Source organism: Canis lupus, chromosome 34 (genome assembly GCF_048164855.1).
Source record: "Canis lupus baileyi chromosome 34, mCanLup2.hap1, whole genome shotgun sequence".
NCBI lineage: Eukaryota > Metazoa > Chordata > Mammalia > Carnivora > Canidae > Canis > Canis lupus.
Window position 1 is genome coordinate 15,397,151 of NC_132871.1, and position 14,500 is coordinate 15,411,650.

Sequence of the window (14,500 nt, forward strand, 5' to 3'; positions counted from 1 at the left end):
TTTTGGCCATGCTGACTGGCATCAGGTGGTATCTCATTATGATTTTGATTTGTACTTCCCTGATGCTGAGTGATGCTGAGCATTTTTTCATGTCTCTGTTGGCCATTTGTACGCCATCTCTGGTGAAATGTGTCTGTTCATTTCTCCTGCCCATTTCTTGATTGGATTATATTTGTTCTTTCGGTGTTGAGTTTGATAAGTTTTTTATAGATTTTGGATACTAGCCCTTTAACTGTTATGTCATTTGCAAATATCTTCTCCCACTGTGTTGGTTGTCTTTGGTTTTGTCAACTGTTTCCTTTGCTGTGCAAAAGCTTTTTATCTTAATGAAGTCCCAACAGTTCATTTTGCCTTTGCTTCTCGTCTTTAGAGATATGTCTAGGAAGAAGTTCCTAAGCCAAGGTCACAAAGGTTACTGCCTGTGTTCTCCTGTAGGATTTTGATGGATTCCTGTCTCACATATAGGTCTTTTATCCATTTTGTGGGGTGAGGAAATGGTACAGTTTCATTCTTTTGCATGTGGCTGTTCAATTTTCCCAATGCCATGTGTTGAAGAGACAGTCTTTTTTCTATTAGCTATTCTTTTCTGTTTTGTCAAAGATTAGTTGACCATAAAGTTGAGGGTCCATTTCTGGGTTCTCTATTCTACTTGACTGACTTATGTGTCTGTTTTTATGCCAGTACCATACTGTCTTGATGATTACAGTTTTATAACAGAGCTTGAAGTCTGAAATTGTGATGCCACCACCTTTGGTTTTCTTTTTCAAAATTCCCTTGGCTATTCGGGGTCCTTTCTGGTTCCATACAAACTTCAGGATTATTTGTTCCAGTTCTGTGAAAAGAAGTTGATGGTATTCTGATAGGAATTGCACTGAATGTATAGATAGCTCTAGACAGCATAGACATTTTAATAACATTTGTTCTTCTAATTCATGAACATGAAACGTTTTTCCATTTTTTTTGTCTTCAATTTCTTTAATAAGTGTTCTATAGTTTTCTGAGTATAGATCTTTTGCCTCTTTGATTAGATTTATCCCTAGGTTTCTTATGGTTTTAGGCATAATAGTAAATGGAATTGACTCCTTATCTTCTGTCTCATTGGTAGGGTGTAGAAATGCAACTGATTTCTGTCCATTGATTTTATATCCTGCCACTTTGCTGAATTCCTGTGTAAGTTCTAGCAATTTTGGGGTGGAGTCCTCTGGGTTTTCCATATAGGATATCATGTCATCTGCAAAGAGTCAAGAGTTTGACTTGTTAATTCAAATACATTTTATTTCGTTTTGTTGTAGGATTGCTGAAACTAGGACTTCTAGTACCATGTTGAACAACAATGGTGATAGTGGACATCCCTGCTGTGTTCCTAATCTTAGGGGAAAAGCCCTCAGTATTTCCTCATTGAGAATGTTATTCACTGTGGGCTTTCTCACATATGCCTTTTGTGATATTGAGGTATATGTTCCCTCTATCCCTACACTGTGAAAAGTTTTAATCAAGAAAGGATGCTGTACTTTGTCAAATGCTTTTTCTGCATCTATTGAGAGGATCATATGGCTCTTGTCCATTCTTTTATGATTGATTTGCAGGTGTTGAGCCACCCTTGCAGCCCAGGAATAAATATCACTTGTTTGTGGTGAATAATCCTTTCACTGTACTACTGGATCCTGTTGGTTAGTATATTGGTGACAATTTTTGCATCCATGTTCATTGGGGATATTCTTTTTTGGTGGGGTCTTCCTCTGGTTTTGGAACCAAGGTCATGCTGGCCTCATAGGAAGAGTTTGGAAGTTTCCCTTCCATTTCCATTTTTTGAAACAGCCTCAGAAAAATAGTTTATTAGTTCTTTAAGTGTGTGGTAGAACTGCCCTGGGAAGCCATCTGGCCCTGGACTCTTGTTTGTTGGGAGATTTTCGATCACGGCTACAAATTCCTTGCTGGTTCGTGTCTGCTCAGGTTTTCTATTTCTTCCTGTTTCAGTTTTGATAGCGTATACATCTCTAGGAATGCATCCATGTCTTCCAGATTGCCTAATTTGTTGGCATATAATTGCTCATAATACGTTATCATTGTATTTCTTTTTTTAAAGATTTATTTATTCATGAGAGAGAGAGAGAGAAAGAGAAAGAGAGAGAGAGAAGCAGGCAGAGACGCAGGCAGAGGGAGAAGCAGGCTCCATGCAGGGAGCCCAATGTGGGACTCGATTCCAGGACACTGGGATCACGCCCTGGGCTGCAGGCGGCGCTAAACCGCTGGGCCACCGGACTGCCCAATTGTTTGTATTTCTTCCATGTTGGTTGTGATCTGTCCTCTTTCATTCATGATTTTATTTACTTGGGTCCTTTCTCTTTTCTTTGGATAAGTCTGGCCAGGGATTTATCAATCTTATCAATTCTTTCAAAGAACCAGCTCCTAGTTTCGTTGATCTATTCTAAGGTTCTTTTGGTTTCTATTTCATTGATTTCTGCTCTAATCTTTATAAATTTTCTTCTGCTGGGCTTAGGCTTTATTCACTGTTCTTTCTCTAGCTCCTTTAGGTATAAGATTAGGTTGTATATTCGAGACCAAGATTCTTGTTTCTTGAGAAAGGCTCGTGTTGCTATATACTTCCCTCTTAGGACTGGCTTTGCTGAATCCTACTAAAGTTTTTGAACAGTTGTGCTTTCATTTTCATTTGTTTCTATGAATTTTAAAATTCTTTATTTTCCTGCTTGACCCATTCATTCTTTAGTACAATGCTCTTTAGTTTCAGGACCACTCTTACAGTCTATTTACATTTACATGGTTTGGCTTCCTGGTTTCCACCAACAGAGTAACAACCAGAACTGAAAGAGATGTTACTGTTGCTTGATTATAGCAAAAAATGATAGCTGGCAGAAAATGAGAAGTAATAAGTCTCAAAAATCAAAAACCAAAAGGAAGAAAAAGTACCAGGGCTAAGCCACTTACCAAATTCTACCTAGTGAGTATGTACTACGCACTTAGGAAAAAGGTGCAATTGTGAGGTGCCTGGGTGGCTCAGCCAGTTAAGTGTTTGACTCTTGATTGCAGCTCAGGTCATGATCTCAGTGCTGTGAGATCAAGCCTTATGTCAGGCTTCCCCCATGGGGAGTCTGCTCAAGATTCTCTCTCTCCTCCTCTCACCCTGTGTGAACACGTGCTGGCTCTCTCTCATAAATAAATCTTTTTTAAAAAAGTGTGATTGTAATGGTTTCTTATTGCAGTGTATGCAAAGATCTTAAAAAAGATCTCTGCCATTAAGCCACTTTTAGAACTTTTTGCAATTACAGAAATCTGGACATGTACTATCCAATACAGTAGCCACTAACCATGTATGAAATGTGGCTCATGTGACTGTGGAACTGGATTTTTAACTTCATTTAACTTAAATAATTTACATTTAAGTTTAAACAGCCATATGTGATTAGAGGCTACCATATCGAACACCAAAAGTCTAGGTGGGAAGTACATTTGTATTCCAATACAAATATAATATAGCATATGGATGTCATCACCACAATTAAAGATATGAACAGGCTAAAATATATTTAGCACCTGTCAATGATGCTGGGAAGCATGCAATATATTTTAAAAACAGATTTGCATAAAGCATATTCTTGTTACTGAAAGCAGTAAATAATCCATTCTAAGGAAGAAATTGACTCTACACAAATCCATTCCCTGAGAGTTCTAACAAGTATGTTGAAGTAGCACTTTTTCTAATTCTTCTCAGGCCTCATGGTTCACTTTGAACAATTACGAACTAAAAAGCAGCAGCTGAAAATACTAAAGAGTAGTTATGCTTACAAATGAATGATAAAAGTCAGTGTTATCATAACCTGGACAGGTACTTATAGGAGCTGAAATTTATATTTGGAGGTTATCTTAATCAAAATAAAAATCACAACATGAAAGAAATACTTTCATAAACACTAGAAAAAACCAGCTACAATAAGCAAGATAAAATCTCCTAGATATTTTTTACTCAGAAGGCAAAAATGAGAACCTTACTACAGAAACTGCATAGTGAAGGGGTATTCATCCCCATTACATAAAAAGAAATTAACACTCATGATTAGAAGCTGGATTTGGAATCACCACCTATATAGAAATTCTTAAGGTGGTGTCATTCAACTACTGTAGGGAGTTTCAGTGGCTTCTGAAATTAATTTAGTTGGTCATTACAGAACAAATGTCAAAATAAGAAAATATATCAGAAAAGATAAAATATAAAAAATTCGTGACTTAATAAACATTTCATTGTTTTTCATAAAATGAAGTAGTACATACCAGCTGCAAGGGAAAATAAATTTCTTACTTTGATCTGTCAGAAAAACAAAGTTTGAAAAACAGTCCTACGAGAGATACTATTCACTGTTTTGTCCAATCAACCTTCAGGTAATAAACGCAATTAAACTTCTGGCTTTAAAAAAAAACAAACAAACTTCTGGCTTTTCTCTCACCTTCTGATCCTGGATCATTAGAAAGTTTTACCAGATTTAGCCTGGCTTTTTCTTTGTGCACAGACCTCACTGTTCTATACTGGTTGCTTTCCAGTGAAGCATCCATCTCTTCTCCTGGGATTAAAAATGCAATAATATTTATACTAGGTTTGGGTCATTTCACATGAACCACTCTCTTAAATTTTGGCCTGGGGACAGAAGGACAGCAGAGTAGAAGGAAAGAAGAGTTTCGGGGAGTCAGGGGTAAGCCATTCTCCCAACTCCACTGGTCATTTATATACTTTCAGCTGAGGACTACAGAACTGCTACCTTAATGCAACACAAAAAGGAAACAGCAGGGGATCCCTGGGTGGCTCAGCAGTTTAGCACCTGCCTGCAGCCCAGGGTGTGATCCTGGAGCCCCAGGATCGACTCCCGAGTCAGGCTCCCTGCATGGAGCCTGCTTCTCCCTCTGCCTGTGTCTCTGCCTCTCTCTGTCTCTCATGAATAAATAAATAATATCTTAAAAAAAAAAAAAAAGGAAACAGCAAAGCTACTTTCAGAACACAGCATATCATCAAAGTACACATTTGATAAGGTGATACAAAGATACTCTTACCCACTTTCTAGCTAGTATGTGAATTATTTCTCTTAGGTTTTCTAACCATGGAGATGTTTCCATAAAATGCGCTCAGTGTAATGTGTAACTCTCTTCTTTAATACTGCACCACCAATGCCTTCACACAGAAAAGGTAGGTAAGTCCCTCTGAATGACTTTCTGTCTACACCATCATCTCCTCTGGCTCGCAATTTAATGTCAACACTCTCACTTTTGTACTATTTTTAAAAACAGCAGGGATGTTAAATAAGACTAAAAATTGAGTTCAATCCAAGTATCACTGATGATTCATTTCATCTACACACATAAAGCCTCATGTTATATGTATATACTTTGGGGATCAAAATGATGGGACAAGACTCGGGAATGTTATATAATAAAAATAAACCCTAAATTCTTCAGTTATAAAAAAGGTACTTTTGGAGTGGGGTGAGGGAGATCTTCTATGTCTGAAAAGGGCCAGTTTTCCTACCGGGGACTTGTCACAGATATGTGGAAATTATTTTGCAGTAGATTCTTAGAGTTCAAGCTTTACTTGCTAAAACATTCTCATATGTTCTACCAAAATAACTCAAGGAGCATGTTTTACTGACTGACCCTATGATGTAATTTATAACATATTTAGCAATTTGAAATGAAATTCTAATGGTATCTTAAAGGAAATTAAGGGATGCCTGAGTGATTCAGTGGTTGAGCGTCTGCCTCGACTCAGGACATGATCCCGGGGTTCCAGGACTGAGTCCCTCACTGGGCTCCCTGCAGGGAGCCTGCTTCTCCCTCTACCTGTGTCTCTGCCGCTTTCTGTGTCTCATGAATAAATAAATATGTCTTTTAAAAATAAATAAAAGGAAACTAAAACCTATCAGTATACAGTACCTTCTTAGAAAAGGTCTGTATATCAGGAAAATGATGTTGAAAGAAACTAAGTCTATTCCAAAAGAAGCAAAACTTCTGACAACCTGTCACCTAATTTTATAAATATATCCAAATACCAACTTAGGTACTTATTTCTTAGGGAAAGAAAATTTGTTGCATGACCTTAGGCAACAAGCTTTCTGTGCTCCTTTTCTTTAGCTGTAAAGTGAGGAGGTTGACAAGATAGTTTCTAAAACTGAATGACTCACCATGAAATAAGTCTAACTGCCACTAAGCTATCTATAGCTTCTACAGTGTAGATCAAACCCAACAACAGTATTTTAATTACATAGCCTCTTTTAGTCATTTAAATTAATGTGTTTAGTATCACTCTGATGCTAAGCAATGAAAAGGATACTGGTACCTACCTACCTTTTAGAAAAGACAAAAGTTCCTTAAAAGTGAGGATTCTTAAAAATTAGCAGGCACATTAATAAAACTAATGGGTCAGATCTGACCCAAAACTTATGTTTTAGGCTTCTCTTAAAAATTTATTTAAGTAATCTAGACACCCCACGTGGGGCTTGAACTCATGACCCCAAGATCAAGAGTTGCATGCTCTTCCAATGGAGCCAGCCAGGAGACCCCAAAATTTATGTTTTATTTTTTTAAAAGACTTAATTTATTTATCACACACACACACACACACACACACACACACACACACACGCAGAGACACAGGCAGAGGGAGAAGCAGGTTCCATGCAGGGAGCCTGATGTGGGACTCGGTCCCAGGTCTCCAGGATCATGCCCTGGGCTGAAGGTGGCGCTAAACCGCTGAGCCATCTGGGCTGCCCAAAACTTATGTTTTAAATAGCAGTAAAGTATACTTTACTGGACAAGTAGCCAGTGAATGAGCAAGCAAATAGAAATGCTACCTAATATGCTTAGAGGCCTATTTTAAATTGTATTGCCATTATAAAAGTGGTTCTTAATGGGTGATACAGTAATGCAGATGTTAATAATAAAGGCATCTGCTAACATTTATGGAGCCTTACTAGACCATATGCTAAATGCTTTATTACGGAATATCTCATTTAAATCCTTGGGATAACAATGAGGTAGACAGCACTCTTTTAATAAATTTAAGAGTGAGGTCTTCAGTAAGGTGGCAGGGGGCCAGAAAAAAAATTAACACGCTCAATTTTTTCCCAAAATATTTCATATATAATATCTAATATGGTTTTTGATAAAAACGGAAGGGGGCACTACTATTATCCTCACTTTTCAGATAAAAAGAATAAAACTAAAAAAGTTCAAAGATTTGCCCAAGGAAACACAATGACGGAGCTAACACTAGGATCCAGTGATTCCCAAGAGTAGCCTCTGGTGGTCTACTCCAAAGTCTCTCAATATATTTATGTTTACCAGATGACAAGGTTCCTTACTGCTGAGAATGTGCTGGAATGCTCTCTCACTGGTGCTTAAAACAAAATCAATCCTTAGCGTTATTCTCTTAATGCTACAGTAAGTTTATTTGCAATGCCAAGACGGACATGCACAATCTTTCAGAGTAACAACTTTGGTTCTGCATGCTGTTTAGGGAAAAAAAAAAAAGTCATCTTACTTATCACATCTCTGAAGGCAATCTAGAGTAATATTCTGAAGTATGTATCAAACCTTTACAGATAAATATTTTCTAGTTTAGATTAACCAGCATTAATGAATCAAACTAATATAATGCTCTCCAGCACTGTATTAAAGCCTGCAAAATAAATATACTGAAATTAATGGTTATTCTAAGGTTAATTCTTTTTTTTCTAGTTCTATTCTTATGAAAATTTCAGTGGTATTAAAAAAATCCTGTCAGTATCTGACCCAGAAAAAGTACAGCCAGTGCTGTGTGTTCTACTACTTACTGACCAGAACAAAAACTGTAATTCCAAATAAGGTATTGGAGGATGATAGTCCATACCTTAAAACACTTCATAACAAAATATGAAAGTGTGTATAAACCGTGTAATGCTGATTTGTTCAAGGTCTGTTCGTATCAGGAAAAGTTTATGTTCAATATTTACAATTCCTAAAAGTGTGTATGGTTCACATGCATTGTATTTTATGGCATTTATGAATTGAAATAATCTGATTCCTACATTTGAAAGGACTTTCAAAGAATGTTTATTAAACAACTTCATAGTTTTAAAATTTTATTTTTTAATTAATCTCTACACCCAACGTGGGACTCAAACCCATAATGCAGGATCAAGAGTTGCATGCAACTGAGGCAGCGAGGCACCCCTACTCATAGTCTTTTAGTAAGAGACAGTTGTGGGAGATCATAACCCTTAGGTGGGTATTTATACAGCTTTTTTTTTATTATAACTTTATACTTGAGAAACATGAAATAACCTATTTTCATTTTTTACCCACTGTTTTCACAGTGAGTGAGAAGAGGCCAGTAGTGAGATGTTTGTTTTTCAAATAGGGACATGAATTTAAAAAGTTGGAGAATGGGATGCCTGGGTGGTTCCAGTGGTTGAGTGTCTGCCTTTGGCTCAGGGCCCGATCCGGGTCCTGGGATCAAGTACCGCATTGGGCTCCCCACAGGGAGCCTGCTTTTCCCTCTGACTATGTCTCTGCCTCTCTCTGTTTCTCATGAATAAATAAATAAAATCTTAAAAAAAAAAAAAAAGTTAGAGAAACACTATGTTAGTGGAAAAAACTATGACTAACAAATATTAGGAATTCCCTTTATCAAAATAAGTACCAAGTTGAAATCCTGCAGGATTTCACCTGGACTAGTGCGGCACTTAAAAAGAACAGATCCATGTAACAGTAGATATGTCTAGGTATTCCACTTTCTATGGAAATAATTCTGTCACTTTCTCCTCTGAGAAGAGTATTTAATGTTGCCCAGTCTGTAGTAAAATGGCTCAGGAGATAAAGGCCTGTTACTAAGCGGAGACCTACTTCATCTCAATGGCCTTTCCTTTAAAACATCCATTACCTCAAAATCCCTCCTGAAGGAAATGACAAGGAATAGTGAACATGACATTTTCCATGCCCTCATTGTGGAGTGAACACTGGTTCCAGAATGTCCTCAGATAACCCCCATCTCAAAGAATATTAAGTATAGAATGCAATTAATCTTAATATTTAAATTTAGAAACAAATCTTATAATGGGTATCAATGAGGGAACTCCAAAAATGGCCTTGTGTGGTTCACTTGGTAATTAAGGGAGAATCTAGGCAAGAATTCTGTATTCTTTTTTTTTTTTTTTTAAGATTTTATTTATTTATTCATAAGAGATGCACAGAGAGACAGAGAGGCAGAGGGAGAAGTAGGTTCCATGCAGGGAGCCTGACATGGGACTTGATCCCGAGACTCCAGGATCACACCCTGAGCCGAAGGCAGACGTCCAACCGCTGAGCCACCCAGGTGTCCCAAGAATTCTGTATTCAACATATTTCAACTGCAGTAACTCATAGTAACTTCTAACAATACTAAGAAGGCCTGGCTAACATTTTTGCTGCCTAATGTTAAGATTAGAGAGTGGGAATAAAAGTGGTACTCCTGATAAACATGAATTGAATTTAATGCATGAGGGAATCTGAAATATAATGCTATTTTTAAAAGAAGGATTCTGAACTGAAAAATTTCCAATAGAATTCAACCTTTTAAAATATCTTTTAATTATTTTTTTGTGAATATACAAATATTTCATGGCCACGGTGGAAATTTCTACCAATAACCCTTTTAGTATCCTGGCTTATTACCTTTCCATTTTATTTTCCTGGGCACCTACACAGAGGGGCATACTTAAAGCCACAGAGTGTTCTGAAATGCCACTTTCATGAATGCATAGCATTCCACTCCCTGATTTATTTAACAGTGCCTAGGGTACTGGGTATCTAGGTTGTAAGCCAACATCCTAAGATAACTTCAGACCATACTGTACTTGAATGTCATGTCATTCGAAATTACTGTGAAACGTAGTGACGGGCAAGGTTAGGCATAGGAAAAAAAAAAGACTAGGAAAAAGACTTCAGCAGTATTTACCTTTAGATGACAGATTTACAAAAAAAATAGATGGCAGAATTACAAGTAGTTTAGATTCTTTGTTATACTTTTTAAAACTTATCTAAAAGATTTGTAATGAGGATGCCTGAGTGGCTTAATCTGTTAGGCATCTGCCTTCAGCTCAGGTCACGATCCAAGGGTTCCTAGGATCAAGCTCCACATCAGGCTCCCTGCTAAGCCTCCTTCCCCTGCTTCTCCTCCCCTCTGCTTGTGCTCTATCTCTCTGTCAAATAAACAAATCTTTTAAAAAAATAAATAAAAGATCCGTAATGAACACCCATTGATAATCAGAACACAATGCAGTAGTCTACTAAAATGAAGAAAGATCAACAAATGAAGATCTGTGTAAGTAAGCAACATTAAGATTCAATAATTTGGGGAAATGTACATTTTAAGTGAAAACAAAGGCTGGATTTGAGGTTGTGAACATGTACTGGTGACAGCAAAGACTAGAAAAACTGTATGTCCATCACCAGGAGGTGCTGTTTAACTAACCTGTGGTACAACAAACTACTATGAAGCTAAGTGAAACCAAGAGGCAGATCTCTGCTGCTAAGGAGAGACTCCCAAGATGGATTATCAAAGAAGGCGGATTATCAAAGAAGGCGGAGGGGAGCAACAGTATGTATCTTATGATTCCAATAGTTACAAAAGGAAACAGAGTGAAGGGGACAGAATTCTTCTGCCTGCATAAAACATATTTGAAAAGATACTTAAGACACTATAGTGGTTACTTCTAAGGTAGGAATGGAGAATTGGATAAACAGTATGATCACAACCTGAAAATGTTCATTAATACATAAATGCATAATACATAAGAAGGAAAGTATACTGCCCACAGCAGAAAATCTGACAGTAGGGCACCCCGGGTGGCTCAGCGGTTTAGCACCACCTTCACTCCAGGGTGTGACCCTGGGGCCCCTGGATTGAGTCCCGCATCGGGCTCCTCCATGGAGCCTGCTTCTCCCTCTGCCTGTGTCTCTGCCTCTCTCTCTCTGTCTCTCATGAATAAATAAATAAATCTTAAAAAAAAAAAAAAAAGAAAAGAAAATCTGACAGTACTTCAGGGTTGTTCCCTAAAAAAATTTAAAAGCAGAATCTACCAATGGATATGGCAAATAGAAAAAAATGTAAATCCAATTGATTTGAATTATAAGGACTTCTTAATAACAACAATAAAACAGCACTAGATATGGCTGTCACTATAACTGTTATTTTAAAACCCAGTCGAACAAGTTTTTATTACTAACAAGGGAAAGGCGGGAGAATAGATTATTAAAGAAAACAAACTTCTAATGAAATCATTCTAGAACTTATTAACAAGAGTGATTTTATGCCAAGGTCATCTTACCATATTTATTCTAGTTTACAAGCTCAGTAATCAGAATAGGAATTTATCACTGTATATTTGGGCCATAATAAATGAAAGGAAGATTTTTTTAACGCTCAAATTTAATATAGTACTTTCCCCACTAAAAACAAAGATAACTGGAAACCGATTACAGAATCAGGGACAGTGGGTTAGGAACTCAAAAACATTAAAAAAAATTCTCCTCAGTTAGAGGGTCATTACTATTTTAAAGTTCCTTTTAATAAAACCCGAGTAAGATTTCATCTTTTGCAACATTTATGCTCCAGATGCAGACTGGAAACTAAGGTTGTCCCTAGTGTTTCTGAAAATCAGATTCATAGATTAATAACACACTGCACTACTGAATCCGTAGGAGTGATTTACTGAGGCGCACCTATGTAAAAGAAAATACACTTCAACTCACTTTACATGAACACAGTCATTACCAGAAGCCACTCAACTGCAATCCTTTTGATGTGTACGTCTTTCTAACAGACCTTTAAAACTCAATAATGCTATTTTACTGAGTGTATGTGTCATTAAAATATGAACCCCCAAGGATTCAGGGCCACAATCAGTCACTGGGGGGAAAAAAAAATACCAGACGTCGCACCCCAGGGCAGGATACCGAGAAATCAAACCAGGCAAGAGAAAAGCACTGCCACCAACTTTCACTTTACATCTGGATCTGGCATTTCTCCTTCAATTTCTCCCACCAGTGTGGCTCTTGGGGTCAGCTTAGCTAAAAGGAATGCAGTTTGCTTATTTTCTGGGAAAATCATCCTTTCCTACCGAAAGCGTGGCTTCCAGAGAGATTTTTTAGTAGAGTGGAGAGGCAACAAGACATGATAATCCTTTAGATCAGAAAGGTGATCCCTCACAGTGCTATCACACACATATCTAGGTAATTCACCTCACGAATGTTGTCTCACCTAAAACGTGGACTCTAAGGCAGAAAATGTACGCACCAGAAAGTCCACTTTCTCACTCCCAGCGAAAATGTTCTTGCTTGTGAGTAGCTAATATTTAATGACACTCTATTACGTCCTGAAGCGGTGCTACAGATTAGGGCCGCTTTGCCGCCAACCCATCTCCTCAGCACTCGTGCAGGTGTCACAGCACATGACCATCAGTGCTACTTTTAAAGACTTCCAGTCCTAGAAGACCCACATGCTCTGCAACAACTTAGGTTGCTCATAAAAGCAGGGGCTTACCTGATGCTTTTTTTTTTTTTTTTTTTTTTTTTTGAGATACTAGGTTTCTCCATCCTGGTGACTGAGGCTGCTTTCCTTTATTTACTTAGACTTTTCTTTTCTTTCTTAAAAAAAAAAAAAAAAGTTCCTCTCCCATTACCTGTTACCACTGTGGATCTAAACCTTAATCTCCAGCACACTCTGAGCAGTCTTAGAACGGAAGTTCTCTGCGCCAGGAAATGTGGAAAAGGAGGCTTAGTAAGGTCAGGAGCGACCCGGGGGTGGGGGTGGGGGGGGGGAACCCGTAAAATCAAGTAAATTTAAGTCCGTCGAACCTACTTCTGGGCCATTTCATTCTGTTTGCCTAACTGGGCTTTTCCGGACATCCAGCCAGCGCCGAGGTGAGTTAACACCTGCCCTCGCACCTCCTGCGTCTCGCCCTGCCAGTTCCAGGCTTCCTTTTTTTTTTTTTTTTCTCAGAAAATTCAAGTGCTACCTTCACCATCACCTCTTCTGCAGACTTTGCCCCCACACCTTTCCTAACTTTGTAAGAGAAGAATCAAGAGAGAGGGAACAGAAAAGGCCGCCGTCCCCGCCCGCCCCCCACGTCTGGGCCGCCCCCCGACAGGTCGCCGCTGCCGCTCAGGCTCCATCCACCCGGTCCCCCCAGGGCGGCGGACCCCGGGCCCGGAGCGCTCCGGGGAGGCGTGAGGCCAGCGACCTCCCGAACCCGCCTCGGCCAAGGCAGCGCCCGCGGCCGCCGCCGCTTTCCGGGGTCGGGCCTGGCCGCCCCGGGAACGGGCCCGTCGGGGCCTCTGCCTCCCCGCGGCCGGGCCCCGCCTCCAGCGCGCCGTCGGAGCCCTTACCCGCAGGACATGGTAGCCTTCCGTGCCCCCGCCAGGGATCTCGACGCTCTGCGAGGACCCCATGGCGGCGGGCGCGCAGTGTGGCCGGGCCGGGATCCGCGCTGCTCCCCGCCCCCCGCGCACCGCCCGCTCCGCTCCTCCGCGTAGCACTTGGGACGTGGCACTCGCCGCCGCCGGAGAGCCGGGCCGCACTGCCCGCCGGGAGAGCGTCGCCGCGGCGCACGGCCGCTGCGACGCCGCCGACAGCGCCCCCTGCCGCAAACCACCGGAAGGGGCCTGAGCACGCGCAAGCGGGGAGGAGCTTCCTGGTGCTCGCGAGAGATCAGAAACACAGTTTCCCCAGCCGCGGCCCCTTGCTACGGATCCCCGGGGCGGACAAGCTTTGCCCAGACGCGTTGCCGCTCGTCTGAACGAACGATTCTTTTGTCGTAGCTCCCCCTGGTGGCCGGAGGCAGGAAAGGGCTGCTCCTGGAAGGTGGGTCCGAGCAGCTCTCCCCGCCCCCTTTATGGGTCCTGTCGCAGGTTGCAGAGAGGGTGATGATGGTGCCTCTCCGGCGGGCTGAATACCGCATCCGCTCAGCTCAGTTTTATAAAGAAAAATGTTCTGGCTGTGCCTTCCTAATTATGAGAACAAGATCAGAAGATTGGTCGCAACCTGTGCGATGTCAGAGTGGGGAGCGCAGGTGGATGTCCTTGGGGTCCTACCTCCTTTAGGCAGCCAGGTCGTGTGCACCCTCTTCCTATTCCGTTTCTCCTTTTGCCCTTTCCCTCCAAAATCTCCAATTATGGCCATTGCCCAGGGGTCAATTTGATCATCACTAATGGTGGGTCAACCAGGTTTCCAGACGTGTATTCTGATGCGAAGGAATATAGAGGACATAATGCCCCCCGTGAAGTGTGCTAGCCCAGAATGTGTAACTCGCTTCTGTCGCATCTCTTGTTAGATCTTCCACTTGTATACAGAGGATAAGGGGGGAAACGTAGAAAAATGATGTCACAAGGAAACAACCAGGCAAGGAAAAAAGAAGATGGACTGTTCAGAACAGCTGGCCACTTCTTTTCATCAAGTCAGAATCATAAGACAGACACTACACTG

The 14,500-nt window shown here is 40.4% G+C and overlaps 1 protein-coding gene across 1 annotated transcript in view; it reads right to left on the reverse strand.

Moving 5' to 3' along the window:
* GORASP2 (golgi reassembly stacking protein 2) overlaps positions 1-13,618 on the reverse strand; it is a 38,192-nt gene extending 24,574 nt beyond the window's left edge. Inside the window, exon 1 of the mRNA XM_072811431.1 lies at positions 13,405-13,618. Within this exon, the coding sequence (XP_072667532.1) occupies positions 13,405-13,467 (63 nt within the window). The 5' untranslated portion in view covers positions 13,468-13,618. The remainder of the gene's footprint in view (positions 1-13,404) is intronic.
* Positions 13,619-14,500: the final 882 nt, after the last annotated feature.